The sequence below is a fragment of the Macrobrachium rosenbergii genome, chromosome 50 (genome assembly GCF_040412425.1).
Source record: "Macrobrachium rosenbergii isolate ZJJX-2024 chromosome 50, ASM4041242v1, whole genome shotgun sequence".
NCBI classification, from domain to species: domain Eukaryota; kingdom Metazoa; phylum Arthropoda; class Malacostraca; order Decapoda; family Palaemonidae; genus Macrobrachium; species Macrobrachium rosenbergii.
This window is the reverse complement of record NC_089790.1, coordinates 26,577,087-26,597,851: the sequence shown is the minus strand read 5'-3', so window position 1 is coordinate 26,597,851 and position 20,765 is coordinate 26,577,087. Positions and strand designations below refer to the sequence as shown.

The 20,765-nt window shown below is 37.9% G+C and overlaps 1 protein-coding gene across 11 annotated transcripts in view; it reads right to left on the bottom strand.

The window, feature by feature from the left end:
- LOC136832781 (unconventional myosin-IXb-like) overlaps window positions 1-20,169 on the bottom strand; it is a 210,523-nt gene extending 190,354 nt beyond the window's left edge. For 2 of the 11 annotated variants that reach the window (XR_010851314.1, XM_067094322.1), the window contains exons 1-2: window positions 20,040-20,169; window positions 1,799-2,468 (exon numbers count right to left, since the gene is read on the bottom strand). Coding sequence is in view for 10 of the 11 variants with exons in the window: in XM_067094322.1 (XP_066950423.1) it covers window positions 1,799-2,100 (302 nt within the window). In the remaining variant the exon portion in view is untranslated. Of the gene's footprint in view, window positions 1-1,798; window positions 2,469-19,417; window positions 19,538-19,698 lie in introns of those variants that run through there. The other 9 variants (XM_067094323.1, XM_067094329.1, XM_067094324.1 and 6 more) reach the window with 7 other exon arrangements.
- Window positions 20,170-20,765: the final 596 nt, after the last annotated feature.

The window sequence follows — 20,765 nt, the reverse complement described above, 5'->3', positions numbered from 1 at the left end:
TTTGTCATCAGAGTCTCTAGGGTTGAGAAATGGATGGCATACTTTTACATAATGGTATCTCAATGGTTAAGAATAGGATAACAATTTTATATTACCAGTAACAAAAGCCTTAACCTAGATAAATTCTAATGAAAACACAAGTACCAACAAAATACTTTGAAGCATCACATCATACAGCAAATCAGATAATACTATACTGAGGTGAAACAAGACGGTGAATTAAATAAGTGGAAGAGCATGGAAGTATCATAAAATGGTTCTAAATACACTATTGGGTGGAGAAAAGTACCTGGTTAAGGTTCTCACCTTTGAGGATTGTATCAAAGTCATGCCAGTTCTGGCTTTGGTATTGCACTGGATGTACAAATTTGGATGGTGCATTAAGCCCTATACAGTATTAGGACTTGAGACATGATGAATGTTATTACACTATGGTTCATCAGGAAAGAGACATAGGAATCAGACTACTGCACTGAAATGAATTTTAATACATGTAGGCCTAATTTGACTGATGAATATTTTACATACCTAGTACCCAATTCACTCTTTTCTTCAAGTTAGAAACTTGGCATAATGTCCATTACAGGACTTTTAGTTGAATAAGATAACCATTGTGCTGTGCCCAACATCCAAGTTTTGCAAACGTTTAGATGTAATAATAAAAAATAAATGCAGTTCTACCATTACAACCAATCATCTCAAGGAGATAGGCAACAGCATCAGTTAAGTGTGAATTTGGGGAATGGCACATGCTTCTGGACTTTAGTACTCGACATATGAAGATAGGTTTGATGACTGTTACAATGAATGTATTAATTAGGATTTGTGCCATAGACGGCAGAGGGACTTGCATCTTTCCTTTATCTTTTAACCACTTATCATTATCAATGCTAGTCTTAGTCAATTCCACTTGCAATGCTGATGTTCATTTTGTATTTCCCCTTCAATCACTTTTACAAAGAACTTTGTTCCATAATGTTTTAAATTCATTGTCACTCAGGTCAAAGAATACCACTAGCCCAAACCTTATAATTTGATCAAGGACCTAATAGTATATCCTGAGGTAACATACAGTATATTGTGCCCAATATATACCTGTATGCTCTCATATATTTATAGAATGGAAGGGCAGAGGAAACTTTCTGAAGACCAGCACCGCTCTTCAAATTCCAATATTTAATCAAGTACTGTATTGGAAGAAAAACTGACAAGAACAGAAACCACCCCCTCCAAAGAACAAACATAAAAAGGTTTATGAGAAGTAATGTAGATGCCACATGCCAAATATAACCTGTGGACTAAGACTCCGCAACAATTTACCAGAACTATATTTGTGTTAAAATCTACAGTTGGGTTGAGCCTGACTTTACCTCTCTAATGAGCATTGAAGAAATCTCTGTACAATACTGTGGTTAGCCTTCTTTACCAAAAATTACCAAGATAAAGCTTCTAAACCAGGAATAAGAAAAATGGCACAATATCTGGTAAAAGAACTCAGAACTGATAGAAATAGATAAGAGTAACGGCTTCCTATTTTCTATGAATGTTACAACTGCATTACTGAGGTTTATTACAATAACATTGCAATGGATCAGTAGAAGAAAAAATAAATAAAAAGGGAAGACATGTACAACAAAGCATGATAATAGGTTCTAAGGTAAGGGGAATTCAGGATGAATAAAAACATTATTTATGATTGTATTACAGTACTGTACTACAGTACAGTAGTCCTTATTATATTACTGTATATTGTATAGGATACCAAACAAGACAGTTAAATTCATTTAAATCAACTTACCGGTATTCATGTTGTTCATTTTCATCTGTAACTTCATTGGCTGAAGACTGGGGCCAGAGCATCTGAAGCGCCACCGGATTCTCCAGTGGGCCCAGTCGCCGCTCTTTGCACTCCTGACCACTGGCATTGCCAATGACTTCTCCCAATTCATATTGCTGTGGATTAGGAAGGCCCAGCCTATCCACAATACACATTGTTATTTCCTGCGCTGTCGTCTGCTTGCTAACTTCAATCGACAGTGCTTCATAATGAGGCGATAATGCCCCAACAAACACTTGCACAATGTAGCGGCTGTAATCCATCTTGTTTCAAAATGACCAGATTAAGCCGTTTTTTAATACTAGTTTTCTTATTAGGGAGTTCATCTCCCTTAGCTGTGAGCCACAATACACCATAAGTTTTTTCTCTTGTCTTCTCTGAATTCTAATCAACTTTACCAACAGTAGCAACTTCCATTTTTAATATAACAAACATACACAGCTATAAAGTTTTAATTTACTTTTATCTAGGTTCAAATAGCATTCCATTTCCTTGTACTGAAGAGTAATCGAAGTCAAAAGCCTGAAACTTTACATTACTGGCAGTGGCCAAGCAACTGCAAAATTCATCACTACACAGGAGTGTCACTGAACAGCACCTCACTAAATTAATCATTTTGGCATCATACTTTCTGGAATGTAAAATAACAATAATGAAACATCTGCCACTTCAAATGCTTTGCAAAACTACTACATAGACATAAAAATTAAGGATCAATCCATTCAACTTGAACAATATTAATTTTTTTTCATCCACGACTGTTTACAACCATTAACAAGCTGCATCCATTAATCTTCTTTAGGCATGTTAGCATTTTCCCTTAATAAGTAGTCATGCTTATACTGCATATGAAATATTTTCTAGAACCAATGTGTGTAACTTTCACTTGTTACTCATGAAAACTACCAGAGTACTGTGTAGCTACGTACACATAGGTTATGCACTGCAATAAAATTTAGCAACAAATCTATTTAAAGTATCACATACTTCTTAACAAAAATAACTTTGATTAGCCACAAGGGTACTATCATTAACAGCACATGAAGAACAGGATTCCAGTTGGTTACCGCTCAAAAGATTTTTAAAAACATAAAATTTAGCTAAAGTTTAATATTAGTCAAGCAAAATGAAGAACACTTTAAAGATTATTTTATATATTCAGATTGCACTATCATTCTACAATATTCAACTTTTACACCATTCACCATTTGTTCCTTAAACTTAGGTAACCTAATATAGGTGGTTTTCCTTCTCCCTGACTCTTATTGTACCTAGCCAGACCTAGTCCTCCACCAAAAACTGCAACAGTGCTGAGATTTACGAGCCATCGAAACAAGGACCTCGAATCAGCATTTTAATCTTTTGCTTGGGTTAAAAAGAATACAGAATTTCACTTATCTGTCCATAATCTGATTTCATTCATAAATTCAAATTCCTAAAAGTTCACAAAACTGGAATTGGGATAATTTTTTTTTTAAGACAGTAGGCAATCAAACCAATTTTTGACTGATCACATAAGTATCAATTTCCAAGCAATTAAAATGCAATCTAGGCTGATAGATTTAGGCTTGGCTATGGATGACAAAGGTTATCATACTAGATTCAGCATACTTTACTAAACAACATATTTAAACACGAAACGAAATGAATGAAGCATGAAATTTAGGGTAAGCCAAGCACTGAGTCACTTTCAGCCATTCAGAGCTTATTATGACAGGAAAAGAGTGAATTCGAATGGTTGGACAGCAAAAGTGAGAGACCCAGAAAATAAATTAGCTTAAATTCAAGTATATACAAGTAAAATTGGGATGAAAGTTGCACTTAGAAGTAAAAGATAGAGTACATATAGCAAAGTTGGACAGATAATGAGGCTATTAAGTTATCTCAATCCTCATATACAGTATTAGGCAACTGCTCTCTTGGTCAAAACTGTAGGAGAAAGTTAATCTGCAAATAGGCCTATCAGTTAAGAAGTACAGTACTCTGCTTATGACAGACATATCCCTTCAGCAGTTAAGAAGTACTCTGCTAATGACAAAGATATATCCCTCCAGAAAAGTGCTTTTATCTAGTTTCTTCATTCAAGAACATATGTCCAAACAAGCCAAAGCCTTGACCTTCAGAAGTTTGCATTCAGCTGCACCAGAAACTACAAAATCATATTTATTTCAGTTGTTGTAGCTTGGTTGTTAATTAGTGGTACGAAAGTGAGGTGTAGCAGTACCACCCACTCACTTAGCAGTGACCATTCACTTTTTCTTTCAGCCACAGGAGAAAATGCAGCAGTGAATTAAGGTGGGATTATAGTAAAAGATTTTAGGTCTGTAAGTCTAGTAAAAAAAGAATTTAATATGAAAAAATGCCAAAAGACTTTGGGCCTGTACATTTAGGCATTCTTTATTAATTCAACCTTACGCCATCAGCGAACCTATGGTGAAGTGCTTTTCTGTACAATGGAGACTGAGCAGCTGAAAGGTCCTAAAGAGATTTCCAAGGACTTGTGAGCTACAGCCCTGAGGTAGATTGAGTTAAAAGTGTCTAGCATTACCGTAACACCAGTCCTGATAGAATAGGCCTACCTGTGCCAACAAGTGATTCCTCTTTCAGTGCAAGGCACAAGGCCACTTTCAGTGCAAGGCACAAGGGAATGATCAATTTTAAGGGTCCTCATTTGGGGTAAAACTCTGTCTTCACCACTAGATGATGCATGTACCCTCTTGCTCACCTCACTATTCCAAGATGATAAGGTATTCTTGGAAACCTTGTACCTCCCAGTCCCTTTACCTTACCAAACACAATAGTTCATTTCAATTTCTTTAATCACAAGATTTTCAAAGTATGGCACTCCTTTGATCACTCCAATGTCTTACTTTTCACCTTCAATTTGTCAAGTTTTTCTATATCAAAAAAAATACCTACAGAGTACAGACTATAATAAGAAATTAATAACAAAGAATATTTCAACACTTGACATTTGATTTATGTATTAGCCTAAAGGGAAAATGTGGTACAGGTTCGTGAACAAACTCTTCTCTTCCTGGCAGCATACATCTTACTTTTCAGCTTTGGCATTATCCAAATACTGTACATGTACCACGGTAATCATCACCATTTTCACATCAGTTTTCTCTTATATGGCTAAAAATATAATATGAGTTCTTCCCATGCTCTTTGGGAATTTCAGGTTGAATTCCAGTCTTGTTTAGATCTTTAGATATTATATATACAAATGGTGGAATTGTACAGGGCTATGGCAATGTTATGTATTTATACCTCTCAGTCGGGCCACTTTACCATCACTATTTTGTTTCTTGGCTATGATATTTCTTAAAGATGAATTTGGTGTCAGACATCTTAAAAACTACCATGTTCTTAATGTAAATGGGCAATCAAATGCTATTCTGTAACAACATTTCCTTATTGGACTACGATATCGTCGTATCAGTGTTATGGATATGATCATACTAGGGTGGTAACAAGATGTTCATTTCATTCCCATTGCTGGTCTGTTTGATTGGCAATTAATCAATCACAGATGGGTGGTGCAAGGTTCAGACAACTGTATAATTACTACACAGAACTGTCAATGTTGCTTATAGTGCCCTGGGTTTAGCACTGAGCAGACAATTTTTCCCACTGGGCTATTTCTTTAGCAATATATTATTGTTAATTTGCAGCATGATGAACACTTGTATGACTATCCAGGAAATCTTGAAAAAAAGGACAGAAGTATGAAACTACACCATATGAGCATTTGGGTGGAAAGTGCACAAAAAAGAAGAGTGGTAAGTAGTGTCTAGCCTAACCTCATACAGGGAAAAGATGACTTGATGTAAAAACATAAAAAAACAATGATGATATTTATTCATATCAAAGCAACTTAAAATTCTATGATATAAATTTGGTTAAAAACAAAGGCAAAGTTACCTTTACCTTCACACATTATGACTAAAGTATGTGCAACATGTCCAAATTCCATATATGTTAAGCTTCAGTTATATGAAGATGAACTGCAATGACTTGAGTAAAATAATTTTTTTCTTTACAGTTCTAAAGCCTTTATAAAGTGGGGAATGTGAATTATTTTTCTAAAGATTTTGTAACACATTAATAACAGTTGATAGGGTGAACTTTTACTAGAAAAAATGGTATTTTCATAATAAAATTAAGTTTCATACATACTTACCAAGTAATTACATAGCAATACTTTCTACTTGAGCTGCAGTTAAAAATTTGCAGTTCGCGGTAGCGACTTGTTTGTTTATAGTGTAGGTAACTACCCTGCCCTCTATCAGGGAACAACAGGTACAACGTAACAGTATTATTCACTCCTTTTTGTGCTAAATGTCCATTAGAGGGGAGGAGGGAAGGCTCTGATCTTGTAATTGCTTGGTAAGTATATATGAAACTTATTTTTAACATGAAAATATCATTTTCATATAATGTATGTAACTTACCAAGTAATTAATAGCTGAAACCCACACTGATAGGTGGTTGGATAAATGGACATATTCTGTTCCAAAAACAATCAGATATGAGGATGAATTTGCAACATAAAAATCTGTTAGCACTGATAAAATGCTTGTTGCAACCTTACCTGGTAAGAGAGCCACAGTAGATGATTACTGCCTTGGTCTGTGCTCATCTTGACTTGTAGCGACTTAGCGGAACAGCCGTGATAAGTCCCTACTTTTGAGAGGGAGGTTTTAGAGTGAAGGAGCTTTTCAAATACCCATAAAGCAACAGAGAAAAACTGCCCTTGCCCTGGGTGCAGTACCAAAAATACAATAGACCAAATAAAATAAGTTACCCACACCAACAAAATAGATTAAAAAACCATCATACTATCACAGACTGGTGGGCACTTTGGGTACAAGTACCCCAAGGTTCCCCAAAAGAACTCAACACCCAAAGAATTCAAGGCAAAGAAGTTACGGATAGCAATGTTTGCTTCCTATGCTTCCTACCCCAACACTGAGCCAGCCACCGACAACGGACCCAAGGTGCTGCAATTTTCGTATGTTGTTTCAATTTCTTTCAGATAGTGTGAGGCAAAAACGGAATTGTAATTCCAGTAAGGCGACTGGAGGATTGCCAAGAACAACACATTTTGCCTAAAGGCATATGAAGTGGCAACAGCCCTAATATCATGCGTTCTCACCTTAAAGGAAGGCAGGATATCTTCTATTGATAGTGTGCCTCAATGATAAGACTTCTAAGAAAAAAGAAAAAATGACTGCACATTCTTAAGACATAGGTTTCGATGGGTTCTTACTGGAACACCAGAGGTTACTGGTAGGGCCTCTGATTTTCTTCGTCCTGTCAAAGTAATACCTCAGTGCCCTAACTGGACAAAGGACCCTTTCCTCCTCCTTTGGTCCTAGAATGTCATATGAGGTTTTTGTCAGAGAACGAGCATGACCAAGGATTAGAAGGGGACTCATTCTTAGCTAGGAAGCCAAGCATGAAGGTGCAGATAGATCTCCCTTAGAGAAACTGATGCGCTTGTCTATAGCCTGCAATTCGCTTACTCTCTTGGCGGTGGCTAAGGCTACTAGAAAAAGAGTCCGTCAAATTCTTGAGAGAAATGGTACGGAGAGGCCCAAAACCTGGACCCGTTAACCATTTAAGCTCTATATCCAGGTTCCATGATACAGAGTCGTCCTTCACCTGCTTAGTAGTCTCAAAAGATTTAATTGGATCTGTCTGGTCTTTATTAGAGGCCAAGTCCACTCCTCTATGCTTGAGGACTGATCCCAGCATGGACCTGTAGCCCCTAACAGTCAACGGAGAGAGTGCCTTGGAGGTCCTGAGAAAGAGAAGAAGGTCCGCTACTATATTTGGGTTACAGTGGTTTTAGCAGACGAGATGTTATTGCTGCTGCATCACCTGCGGAAGATAGACCACTTGGCCTGGTAGACTCGGCTGGTGGACTTAACATGTACATCTAGAAATAGCTTCCGCAGCTTGCTTTGAAAAAGCCTTCACTCTGACAAGTCTCTGGATAGTCTCAAGCCTTGATGGAACTTCCAAAGATGAGGCTGTTTGAGAAGATGTGGACTTCGAGGAAGTAACCTTGGAAAGTCCACAAGAAGCTTTAGAGGGTCTGGGAACCATTCTTTGAGTGGCCAAAAGACCATTATCCGGGTCATCGATACATTGCTGCGATTCTTGAACTTGTTGAGAACCGCCCTCACCATGCTGAATGGGGGGATAAGCATAGAGGTCCAGGTTCAACCAGTCTATCAGCATGACATCCGTCGCCCATGCCTGAGGGTCCGGGACTGGCCACCAAAACAGAGGAAGACAGTAATTCTTTGATGTGGTGAACAAGTCCACTGTCGACATGCCCCACAACTTCCAGACGCTGTTGTAGACACTCGAGTTCGGGGTCCACTCTGTCGGGAGGGCTTGACCTCGTCGACTTAACCCATCTGCCAAGACGTTCATCTTTCCTTGGATAAATCTTGGTGGTAAGTATGACATGATTCTGGTCTGCCCAAAAGAGCAGCTCCTTCACCGCCTGACAAAGGGAGAACGTGGTTCCGCCCTGATTCCTGATATAGGAGAGAGCCTTGGTGTTGTCGGAATGTACCACCATGGTTCTGTTCATTACTGTTGTCACAAAACGCTTCAGGCAAAGATGAATGGCGGACAACTCCTTGGCGTTTATATGTAGCTTCCTTTGTTCCGGAGAACAAGTGCCGGAAGCTTCCAAAGTGTCCAGTAGGGATCCCCAACCCTGGTCTGAGGCATCTGCATAAAAGGAGAGGTTGGGGCTCCGCAACTGCAGAGACTTTCCTTCTAAAAGTCTTTCTCTGGATGTCTACCACCGGAGATCCTCCTTTATCTCATTTGTAATAGGGAACGTCACGGTGTCCGGTTGCTTTCTTCTGTTCTAGCTTGCTCGTAGAAAGAACTGAAGGGGCCTCACTTGAAGTCTTCCTAACTTCACAAACAGTTCTATGGATAGGAGGGTTCCCAGCAGACTCATCCATTGATTCGCTGAGCAAACTGGAAGCAAAAGAAGGTCTGTACCGACTAAAGGCAGGACTCTATCTCTTTGGGGAGGAAAAAGCCTGAAAACTCAGAGTTGATCCTCATCCCTAAATAGAGAATCTCCTGTGTTGGGGCTAGTTGAGACTTCTCTTGATTTATTAAAAGTCCGAGTTCCTCGGCAAGAAGAAGGGTAGTCTGCAGATCCTTCGTGCATTGCTCCTGCGACTGGGAGTGGAGGAGCCAGTTGTCTAGGTATAGGCTTAAGTTGATACCTAGCAGATGAAGCCATTTTGTGAGGGGAGAAAGGACTCGCATGAATACCTGTGGGGCAGTGGAGTGACTGAAACAGAGCCCGAAACTGGAAGACTCTGCTTCCACAGACAAATCTCAGGTATTTCCTGGACTCCAGATGTATTGGAATGAGGAAATACGCGTCACGCATATTGTGTGTTATCATTCAGTCGCCCTGCTAGATGGAGGATAACACTGACTGAATTGTCTCTATTTTGAACTTCGTCTTCTGTATGTCTCTATTTTGAACTTTGTCTTCTGTATGTCTCTATTTTGAACTTCGTCTTCTGTATGTAGAAGTTCAAAGCGCTTACATCAAGGACAGGTCTCCATCGCCCCAGACGACTTGGGGAACACGAACAAGTGGTTGTAGAATCCTCTTGAAGTCCAGTCCTCCACTACCCCTATGGCCCTTTTCCTTATGAGGGATGACACTTCCTCCATGAGAGCTAAGAACTTCTCGGAGCCCTCCGAGTATGCCATCAATGTGGTCGGCAAATTTATGAGAGGAGGGTACTCTAACAACAGGATCGAGTAGCCCTCTTTGAGAACCTTGACTGTCCAAGGCTCTGTGCCTCTGGTACTCCACCTCTTCCAGAAGAGGGAGAGTCTGGCCCCCAAAAGATAGAGGAGTCACTTTTTGGAAGAGGTTTAAACTGAAGTCCTCTTGATGGACTAGCGGAGATATGCACCTTGAAGTGGGGTCTCGAGAAACTGTCTGCCTACCCGAAAGGGATGCTGCTGCAGAGGAGAGACAGATTTGACTGAAAAGGCAGAAGGATCATTGTGGCGCTTCGATGATTGTGCAAGTAGATCTTGTGTTGATTTTTTCTGCAAATCGGTGGCAATCTCCTTAACAGCCAATTGAGGGAACAAATACTTTTGTCCAAGGGAGAGTACAAAAGTGCAGACTTCTGGACAGACGTCACTCCTTTCGTGGTGAAGCAGCACCACAACTCCCTCTTCTTCAAAACTCCTGTGGCAAAAAGACCCAGTACAGTACTTCAGAGGAGCCATCCCTCACTGCCTTATCCACACAGGATAACAAACCTAGCCAATCCGCTGACAAGTCGCTTGCTAAAACGTCATGATCTGTTTTCCTAGCGAGTGCTCCTACTGGTCAGCCCACAAAGCTAAACACTTCCAGTACTTAAAATAAGTGCTTCACATGGAGGTCGAACTCTGATGAAGCGAAGAAAACCTTAGCCGAAGAGAATGCCGAACGTCGAGCCAAGTCAATCAAACCTGAGAAGCCATCTTGGGAAGAGGCAGCACTTCCCAAGGATGGAGCTTCTCCAGTCGAGTAGGAGAGATATCTCCTGGGCATCAGTCTTGCAGGCAGAAAAGCAAAAGCAGTCTTCGCTTGCTCCCTCTTAACGGACAACCAATCTTCGATTTCCTTGGGCACCTTTCTTGCAGAAGAAGAGAGAGGCATCTGAGGTAGGCGCGAACTAAAATCCACTTGGTTTCTCATCAGAAATGTGGAAGTGGGCAATGCTGGAGCAGCTGGTTGGAAGTGAGAGGGGAAGGTTGCCAGAAAATACCTCATCAGGGAAGTATACGCTGTAGGAGGAGGGTCTTGAACTACTACTACTTCTGCTGAGGAAACAGGAGACAGCGTAAGGACAGGGCTGCGCCACGTACTAGAAACTGGCTGCGGGCTAGCAGAACGGTCTCTAGCACGCTTCAGTGAAATGGAAGAGGCCTCTCGACCATGACATCTCTTCAAGGGGCGAGGTTCTCTTGGGAAGTGCCAAAAACGCCTCTTATTTGCACTGGAGTCACTATTGGGGTCAGGGTCAAACGATAACTGGTGGGCGCTCACGGTCAAACGATAAGTGGTGGGCGCTCACGGTGACACCTTTCCAACAGGTGTCAGAACAAAGCAGTGAATCGGATGAGGGGGGCGACTGCCCATTGGCAAACCCTGCTAACCTCCTTTGGACCTCCAGTATGCCTAATCCCAGGACCAGGGGAGTGTGACAGTGACCTTCGTCTGGGAGCATCAGCGGGACGGACTGCCACCTCCTACGCTAGCAATGACACTGGCAATTGCACCGTAACTTGTCTAATAATTTGCACTTCATCCATAAGGACCTAAAGCGATTCACCCAACTCTGACACAATATTAACTACGAGATCGAATTTATGATCAAAGTTATTCTCAAGGCTGCCTACGGCATTGGGTTCAGAGGGAAGGCAGCCAGGAAAATGAGTTGATGGAGAATTATTAGAAGGACTAAGGATGGGGGATAAATCAAGGGCAAGAGAAGAAGGAACGTTATGGTCAGTGAGTTGAATGTTAGTGACAGGCTCTACACTCTGAGCTCTGCTTTCAGCTCTAATGGCTGCCTTCCTCTTCCTATCTCTATCTAATTTATCCAAATGAGACCTGAGAACCTTCAATTTTTTCTCATCCCATCCATCACATTTAGCACCAGTGAGATCTACTGAACATTCTTGTCCTCTACATTTTGCACAGATCGTATGACTATCGTAGGTTGCTTTGGTCACTCGGGTCTTGTAACCCTCCCAACATATATATCTAATACTTGATGAACTGGAATCAGACATCACGAAAAAGAAATTGCCCAAAAATTACTAGGCTAAGCTGAAAAGCTACCAAAACAATCAGCACTTTACTAAATCCTTGGGAAAAGTGGAGAAAAAACCTCAAATTCAACCACCAAAACATTCAATGTTTGATGTCGAAGCTGGCAGAAAAAGAAGTGACTATTACTGTTACGTTGTACCTATTGTTCCCTGACAGAGAGCAGGGTAGTTACCGAGGCTATAAACAAATGAATCACTACCACGAACTTCAAATTTTTAACTGCCACACAAGTAGAAAGTATAGCTATGTAATTACTTGGTAAGTTACATATATGAAACAGCAATTTACTAAAACCAACTCTTTTGGTATAAGATATGGAATCACCCTTCTCATCCAATTGTAAGTTTTATCACTCGGTGACAATTCATTTACCTAGCTGCATTGACCAAGAGCTAACAAATATGTAGTCATGGCAAAATCACTCTTATAGTCATCTGGTTCATGAGATATCAACTAATAAGAAGATGGCTATCAAATAATAGATGAATAAAGCATGCGGTTTCCAAATGAAAGCATTACTGATCTCACACACACAAAAAAAAAGGCCTAGACTTGGTTGCAATATCTCTCACAAATACAATTTATTCAATCACACACACAAAAAAGAAAACTTAACATGGAACAACCCAGAGGGTGCAACTGTTGGTTGTACACAATATCTGTTTTGCAAACTACAGAACCTAAACTCAACTTTAGGAATACCTGAAAAATAAAACTCTTCTCACTGAAACTGTACCTTGAAAAAAAGTCTGATCCAAGAAAGAATGGAAAGCCTTATAAGACACTGTAAATCAAAATATATAGATATGATATAACACTGTAAAACTGAAACTATACTCAGATGGCATGTTTCACTAGGCTAGTCAGTAAGCACAAGACCACCAGTCAGTAATGATGAAAGGAAGAGCACAAATTTCTGGGCTAGGATAAAATCTAAGTTTTTCCTTAAATTTTATTCCCAAACACAGTAATGTATATATAAGCAATAATTTTTAAAATGTACTGTACTTCTGGCAGCCAAACATTGTAAATGAACATAGTATCACAATGTAAACAAAGTAAGAATACAGTACTGCAGGCTAATTTTGAAGCAAAAACTGCCTATAAACTGGCTACTGAAGCTACTTATTTTGAAAGTTTTTGGCAGAGTGCAAGAGAAAAAAAAAGTCCTAAAACATATAAAAAATTCTGTTACAGACAAAAAAGTGTAACAGTTGCCTCTAGAGATACCACAAGGACATTAACTTGTAAGAGAACCATTTCTTTGTGAAACATAAAAAAAAAACAACTATCTAAAAGCATATTGTTTGACATGGTTCTACTGGCCTGAATGTGACCTATTTTTTACAATGTACTTCAACTTTGGATACAAGAATGGGCCAGAATTATTCTAGGAAGGGGGGTGGAATTAGCCAGGACTGATCTGTACAAGAGCCTGAAGAGGTGCTGAAACTATTTAATCATAATAAATATAAACTAATGCATACAATAAAACTATATCATTGAATATATTTTTAAAGTTTCACAATTTCTCCTGATTGTGCTCTGGAATTATCCAATATAATAGCAGTAAACATATTTATATAAATGAATGTCTTACGATTTATGCAAATTAATCAAACCAGATAATTAAACATTATGGTTCAATATCGTACAGTACAATAATTTACAATTATCACAGTATAAAGTTTTTAATTTAAACAAGGGTGTCTGGGAGTCCAAATAACATTAATGGATTAATGAACAGAAAAGTGATAATTTACCTTTTCACTATTGTACTGCAGTTTTAAGAGTTTTTTTTCACACTGGAACCAGGAGTTACAAGGCTCTAGTACTACTAGAACTTAATAGTGCTGTGCACATTTTTTTATGAATTAACTTGTCTCATTTCCCACTCAATTTTCAGAAAAAGCACATATATTCCTGTTGGTTATGGATGTTGCTTTAGTGTCCAGGGCAAATTTGGCCATGTCTATATAACAGAATATTTTTAATCTTGTGTTGTATTTTGATTGAATGAACAACTTTGTATAAAGACAAAAAAAAAATTTAAACTGCAAATGTTCAAAATCTGTAGATTTTTCCTCAGAGGAACTGAACACTCAGAATATACTGTAACATATCTGGTCTACAAAAGGACTATAATAGTTTTCAGAGCTTTTTTTTTACAAAACAAAAATGTCTAAGATTTTGTTTACTCAATATGGTACTCCATGTCTAATCGCATATTTAAGTATTATACCTCCTCTATCTCACAAGGCAAAAACCAGCAATACATTTGCATGTCCAAGCAAACCATAAACACCTGATGACTGACACTTCAACAATGATAGTAATGAGAGGCCATGTTTATGAAAGTACAACTGGCAAACTTATACCGAAATATGAGTGGGGTAGCAGCATAGTAAATGTAATTAGAAAACTAACAATTCCAAGGGTTCATTTTTGCACATCTTTTGCACAAACATGCACAAATTTAAGACAGTTCTTAAACATTTTTCATGAAATAAAATCACTACCTGCAAAAGTTATTTGTCTTTGAATATTCCCTTGACAACTGTTACCTAGAATTCTTAAAAAAAACAAAAAAAAAAAAAAAAAAAAAAAATGGAGACTTCACCCCTTAATTGCTTTCTCTCTCATTCCTTTCCATCAGCTTGTATGAAGTTAACAAGCCATTTTTCATTTAAAGTTAAGTAAATCTGTATTTTACGATACTGTACTATGTAAAATTATCAAAGGTGCCAATGCACCAACATAAGAAATCAGTCACAGTACAGCACTGAAATTTTCAAGCCTCCTTTAATTCTGTTTTTAACAATGATGAATTTGAAAAATCTGCATACAACTGAAAAAACTACATAAATGACTTTGGCTATTTCTGAGTACAGTACCATCTTTGTTTTGTACAGTCATGCTCAAATCTCATGTGACATGATTCTTTTTGTATCGTCCAAAATCTCAGACTCAGCATAACATTGCCAAGTACATAATCTTAAACTTTTTTTTATTTCCAATTTTATACATGCCGATAAGTTTTCAAATTCACAACTAACACTATTTTCCTTATGGGTGGATATATGAATATGATCTCTTTTATGCATTGCTAAAATTCGTAATCTATGCGACATACTCAAAGTGGTCTTCATAACTACCTAAACAACATACAACAGTAGACCTAGACGTAATAAGCTTACCAGTCATAACGATATTTAAAAAAAAAAAAGTTAAGCATACCTTAGTTTAACCAGACCACTGAGCTGAAAATAGGAATTTGAATTACAAAAAGTTTTCTTTGAATTTTGAAGTTTTAGGCTATGTTCAAACTCCCTGTAGGTTGCTAAATGATTTAGGCTATAGGCCTAGCAAAAATAATCTAAAGTTTCTCTGATGTAGGCTAATCTCGTTTAATAAAGGAATTACTTTTGGAGGTTGCCTGTTCTTTGAAGAATAAAATACGATGATTCTTTAAATTATATTGAGAAAATAGCTATCAATCTAAATATTTGTTAGTAATAATGCAAAGAATTATGTAACACTTTTTTTACTGATGAAGAATGTTATTTTCCTGAAGAGTCCTTCTGTTTGCTTTTGGCATATAGCCTAACTGATTCATTTATAAGCTAACTTGAAGTGCAAGAATGTATAGATAATTTCATATGCTTTCTGGCCAGAGATTGTTAATACTGTATAGAAATGTGACTGCTAGGTGTATTGTATTTTTAGCAAGTACAGAAAACTAACACGTCAAGGCCTATGAACAAAATATTGGCATTGACAAAAGTTTAGCCTAACTGCATACGCAAATATTAGCTAATAAACCATTATTTTTGAAGTGGTTAAGAAATATAACACAAGCAACATTATTTTTTGTGACAAAATATTCCTATAATATAAAATAAATATTTTCAATACGATTTCATTGTCTCTATTTATTGTAGACCTATGTTCCAGGTGGTTCATTTTGCTGCACTTTTGTATTTATTTTATATATTTTCTTCAGTGTCATGGGATAAAAATAATCAAATAAGACTATTTCAAATTTTATGGTTGTATTTAAAGCCAATATCATGTTATGAAAACTTTTTATGATTTTTCTTATCATTTTAACATTTGAACCTAGGCTTGATAAAATCTTTTTTTGTCAAGCACATCGGCGATGAGTGAACGGAGTTTGAACATTTTTTTGTTACCTTTTCTTAGTTTTGATATATTTGACAGATTTCACTCTTATGACACTTATCATGGCCTCATTTTATAGGATAAATGTGTTTTCACATTAAAGTAAGAAATAAATATGTAGCATGTTAGTTGCCAGTTTGTGAGTTTTGAACGAAATCTAATGCTGTCAAGTAACATCCACTCTGAGCTTGGCTGTACTTTACTAAACTGCCAGAACAGGTCTCACATAGGCTAATATATGGTTCTATGCAACAAAAGGTTCATCCATAATGGGTAAAAGAATCAAAGACATCAGGATTAGATGTAAAATGTCCAATAAAAGTTTTTGATATCTCTTGCATGCTTCAGAGGTATACAAATGACTTTTAACTTATTAGACTTCTCTTTAAGACAAGTAGTTTATACTTTTTAAATAGAATTTTAAAGCTTATGTTCATTTTCTTTTGCAAATTAACACTGCATAGGCCTAGTTGGCTAAATTTTGAACACAGTTGTATTTGCCAGACTAAGACACTCTGAAAATGTTATTACAAAATACTGTGTCAATGCAGGATGACAATTTTCTTGTAGCAGGACAATCTGCTTGTTTAAAGTTCATTAACTTTTATCATATTATGTTGTTATTTCTTGTAGGTTTGTACATTTCACTATCAGTATTTTCAAAGAACTCATTCTATTACATGACAACATTTAGATAATTATAGTATATTCCTAGATTGTTATCTATATGGATGACCTGTCAAAATTGACTATGCTAATAATCATCTCACTGGAACAATAACTATATGTTTTTGCTAGTGGTACTGTATTTACAAATTTAGGTTATGAAGGCCAAGGCATGAGAAAACAGGTTTTAAAGTAGGAAAAACCTATTTTTGGTAGCCACTGTGAGTCCTCAAAGAAGTTACACTTTCATGGTCCCCCAGGGCTCCGTAAGACAGACCAACCAATCACAAATTATTCTCTTATATAGTTGTTCTCGGCCAGAATAGTGCTTGCCGGCAGTCGTAGTATGTAAAGGACTCAGGACAGGAGGGCTCTGTCTCCTGTCCTACAACAATTACCTCAGCTCTATGTCTCACTTGCACAGATGTGACAACAGCATATTTCGGCCATCTTCATTACATGCTAGGTCTGTGTAAGATAAATGTTCACCCAAGTCCCATGCCTTTTCGTCAGGGAAAGTGGGTGGGTTTGAGGACTCACAGCAGCTACCAAAAAGTTATTTTTCCTATGTCAAAACCTGTTTTTTGACAGGGTAGCCGCTTTTTGTCCTCAAAGGAGCTTACAAGAGAAATTGACAGGTGATGAAATGACTTAGCTCCTAATAATAAATCCCAACAACCCACATTAATTTTTTTTTTTGTCTGAGGTATAGTCCCAGCTATTAACCATTTTCTTTATTCCAGATACCCATAAGGATTGTCAATAAAGAACCGGAAACAATGTGGAGCCCAGGGGGGGGACCATGAGAGAGTGACTCCTTTGAGAACGAACAGCAGCTACGCTATAAAAAACTATAAATTAGCCTACGTGACTGATGCCGCATAACATTAATAAAAATACATGCGTGAGGGGAATTGCTTTTCAATAATGCAAAACAGCCTAAAAATAAATGAGTAAGGGGAATCGCTTTTCAATAATAACAAAACAGCCTAAGGCATACAGACCCAGACCCAAATAATGGATAAGTTGCCTATGGCCAAGTAACCTACGCCCACACTAACCTTCATGCACAACTTTAATGTAAACATCCAAATTTTATGGTACACTCATAATGAAATTTGACTAACCTACTGATTACTGTGAGCTAACCCAACACAAGCTACCTAGCCTACCCTAAGTTGTGGATTAGCCTCAAATAACAAGGCTTGGCTAACATACAACCAAACTGTACAAAAGCTGATCTCTAAAACAATGAAATCATGGAGCCTGATATTTTAAAAGCTGCCCACAATTAGTTACATTATTTTTCTAATGTTTTTTGTTCCTAGCATGGTATTTGCATAGACTTTTTTCTGTGATATCCACTGCAACTGTATAATTATAAATATGGAGCCATATGTATAACTATAATGTTCAAAGTTCAGGCTCAGTCTTATGTGCTGCCTTTAGTCTATCTTCTTCTTACTAACAACTTTAGCATAAGCCAATGACATATATTTCTGTTGCAGCATCAATGTCACCGGTAGTTAGGGGTGCCACTGTCTTAACAGCATCACCAGCCTTCCAATTTCATTAGGTTTCCTAGGTAGCCCAAATAAAAGGCTACTTTACCTAGGCAAGAAATTGTTCCACTATATAGCAAAAATTCTAAGCCATATAATTAAACAGTACATATACAGTGCAAACATTTCTACTTGCAATAGCAGTCTTACATTACAAACAAAAACTAGCCAACTGTGGAGACTTGACCTACAACTTGACACTTATTTTTTCATTGTTACATGTTACATAGGCTATGGTAATAATGTGTAAGTGGCACTCCTCTCACAAGTCCTATTGTGTTTAGTCTGCTAGGTAGTATTAGTCACTGAATTTTTGGCTCCTTGAAATTACTGGATCTGATTTCCCTTCCAGAATCTTTAGTTTCCGTTTCCTTTGGCCTGGAATACGGTTACTTCCCTCTGTGAAAATAAGGCAGTAGTGATCATGCTACTGGTTAATGAAAACAAGGTAGTTTTTGGTAGCTACTGTAGCAAGGTATTCTAGGTCACAGAAAAGGGTTTAACACAAGCCAGTAAAGCTATTTGCAAACTGATGATGATTGAAATCATTACTGAAAAGAGGCTTTCCAATAATTTGATATAGGATATTTATAAAGATAATGACCTTAACTTCCTTTGCCAATGCTTTGGCAACTTACTGTCCCCTGCACACATCTCTAAATTTCATCTGGAATTGAGATGAATATACGTAAACATTATGTGTACAGGCCTAATTTTATATCTGAATGAGGATGTATCACTGAATATACCACTGCCACAGGTTTGCCTATTCTTCAAAGTGCTTTAGATTATTTCAGGTTAATTTGGTAGAATCCAAAATAATGAGTTTACACTATTCGATTAGGCTACGCTGTGCCATCTAAAACCAATGGATGCATAATAACTTAAAATGCAACATCAACGATTTATAGTGCTCTTAAGTCCATTCAAATTAAGAGGGGTCCAAGGAAGCAATGCCCCCTACCCAGCACACGAGTCCTTGCATAGGCCTACTAGGTTATGTTAAGTTAACGGTGGCTGGGCCTACGTTGTGGTCATGCAATGCCATTCTCATTTCACTTGCATCTTCATTTTTCCCAACACAAACACCCTGGTTTCACACTGACGTCCCAAATTATTTTTATTTGTAAGGGGGGTGGGGAGTAATCCGAATTAAGGAAACATTTCTGACGGATATGTCCACTCGTTCAAAACACATAAAAACTTCTTAGAATAATATTTATACGCTAAATTCAATTAAGCTATGAGCGTCTTTTAAAGTCTTACTTTTCGTTTTACCTCCTCTGACATGCAAACTGACTAGCTCATGTCAAAGGCTCAACAGTCATGCTTAGGCTACGGAAGCCTCTATCTTGAAACCAACTAATTTCCGACGGAAATCCAAACCATAAAACCTATGAACTCTCATCAAAATGTTGAGTAAATTCATACTTTTGACACTGAAACATAACGCTACGGTCTGACCATTTCAAAAGGTCAAGCTTAAACCCCTCCCCTTGACTCAAATGACACAATTAAAATAAACAAAACTACACAAGAAGACAGACGGCGGTTAACTCCTCCGAAGACAATACGGTTCCACACACGCACTCACATCGCCACCACCTCACATTTTCCTTTTCACTTTACTGCTTCTCTCGTATTTATTATACGCCAAATTTCACCAGTTTGCTAATACAGACACTTCTATTTTCTATATCACTTTTAACTGAACGTTTTCACAACTCACTTACGATATCCTTATTTTCTTAATTCTCGTCTCACCATATTTTCACTTGTTGCTTCTTACTTAGACCGAAGACGATTCGCGTTTTCACAGCCATAAGGCAATTACAGGACTGGTTACACATGCCATCAAACGCATATCATGATTAAATACTTCATTTACCATTCACATGTAACGTAAAAGTACGATAAATGGGGAATTTTGTTGTAAAACGAGGAAGCGATTGACATAGCAGTAGTCTTTAACGGTGCTCCCGAGTAAACTACCGCGTGCTGCCATCTACCGGACTCACAGCCAAATATCCGTCACTACCCTTCAAATTATAATTATTTTTCCCCTGCATTCATTTTGTTTACTTTTCCCGAACAGTCTTCTTTCTAACAAATGTATATACGGGAAGCTTATCATTCTCTTTCCGGATTTTTCCTTTCGTATGTATATGGCAGACCGCCAAGATTAATTTTTTTATCAGGGAGTGTTTATCAAATAAAAACAGTAATCTTAGAAATGTGATATTTAATATCTCAGATGCACGCATTCCCTATTCATATCCCACTACAAACAAAATTATCTGTACAACAACGTTAATAAGATGTTGACAAATCGATTAAATTTGACATAAGTCCGTGATTCAATGTGTCATCGCCCCAAACAAGAGGCGTAGTTTGTCATGACCCATCACGATTCAGAATGAAAATACCCTAAACGAGGTGCAAGCTTTGTTCTTCATGTGTAGATGCCGATTATGTGTGTAAGTGGGGACACACCACTCGGAGTTGGGTGTGGCGGACTACGCTATCACAAAAGTGCGGTCTCTGGGCATTACTTTAAGGTGAGCGTAATACGGCTTCCTGTCACGAGGGATTTCCTTTTGGTGCATCAGCATGT